The sequence below is a fragment of the Galeopterus variegatus genome, unplaced genomic scaffold (assembly GCF_000696425.1).
Source record: "Galeopterus variegatus unplaced genomic scaffold, G_variegatus-3.0.2 Scaffold211, whole genome shotgun sequence".
Taxonomy (NCBI): Eukaryota; Metazoa; Chordata; class Mammalia; order Dermoptera; family Cynocephalidae; genus Galeopterus; species Galeopterus variegatus.
Window position 1 is genome coordinate 806,173 of NW_007726322.1, and position 1,097 is coordinate 807,269.

The window sequence follows — 1,097 nt, forward strand, 5'->3', positions numbered from 1 at the left end:
CAGCAGCAGCAGCAGCAGCAGCAACAGAGCTCAATTTCAGCTCAGCAACAGCAGCAGCAACAGCAACAGCAGCAGAGCTCGATTTCAGCTCAGCAGCAGCAGCAGCAGCAGCAACAACAGCAGCAGCAGCAGCAACAGCAGCAGCAGCAGCAGCAACAACAGCAGCAGCAGCAACAGCCACCATCCCAGCCCACTCAACCTCTATCCAGCCAGCCTTTGATAAGGCCACCCTTATCACTTCAGCAAAAGATCCTGCTTCAGAAAATGCAAAATCAACCCATAACAGGACTGGGGTATCAAGTCTCCCAACAACACAGACAGGTAAGGGTTCTACTACTACAAACACAGAGTTCCTAGAGTTTAGCTTGATCATTATGCTTTGGTTACCATTACATTTGTATTGGGACAAGATCAAGACCAAAGACAGCAGTGAAGATGAAGACCTCATAAAACCTTGTTCTTTGGGGTACATGGAGGCAAGGGCTGGTATATCCTTTTAAAGCATTACTGCCATTGGAGCCTATAGTGATCAAAGATGCTTGGTTATTAAGAGTGTTGCATTAAGAAACAAAACAAGAAAAGAATGTTGCATTATAACATACCTTTAGTGACATATCCAGTTGTCAATCAGATTTTGATATGCCCATTGTTCGTTTATCCAATCAGTAAATCAGTGATTAAGTCAATATGCACTTCCTAAGTACCTACCTTGTACAAGATGTTGTAATTATGCTGAATATTAGAATAAAGCTCAAGGCAATATTTAGAGTATTAAATGACTGGTCTACTCCTAGACCAACCAACTAGAACATCTAAATGCCCAACGCATCATAATAGATCCTGGTATGACTCCATGTAGTACATATGGGCTGAAAATCAGCCCTACATAAGACGTGACCCCTATCTGCAAGCAGTCTGGAGAGGGAGACAGACTTCAGAAACTCTCCTTTTAATACTAAGTGGAAAGAGTAACAATATGAGAACAAAGAGGTTGAGTATCTCACCCAGCAAGGGGAAATCAAGAAAGACTTCTGGAGAAAGTAATGCCTAAGTTGTGTTAAAGGATGAAATCACCATGACTGTAGAGAAAAAAAAAA

At 42.1% G+C, this 1,097-nt stretch overlaps 1 protein-coding gene across 1 annotated transcript in view; it reads left to right on the forward strand.

Moving 5' to 3' along the window:
- LOC103585033 (mastermind-like protein 2) overlaps window positions 1-357 on the forward strand; it is a 247,460-nt gene extending 247,103 nt beyond the window's left edge. Inside the window, exon 3 of the mRNA XM_008565893.1 lies at window positions 1-357. Within this exon, the coding sequence (XP_008564115.1) occupies window positions 1-357 (357 nt within the window).
- Window positions 358-1,097: the final 740 nt, after the last annotated feature.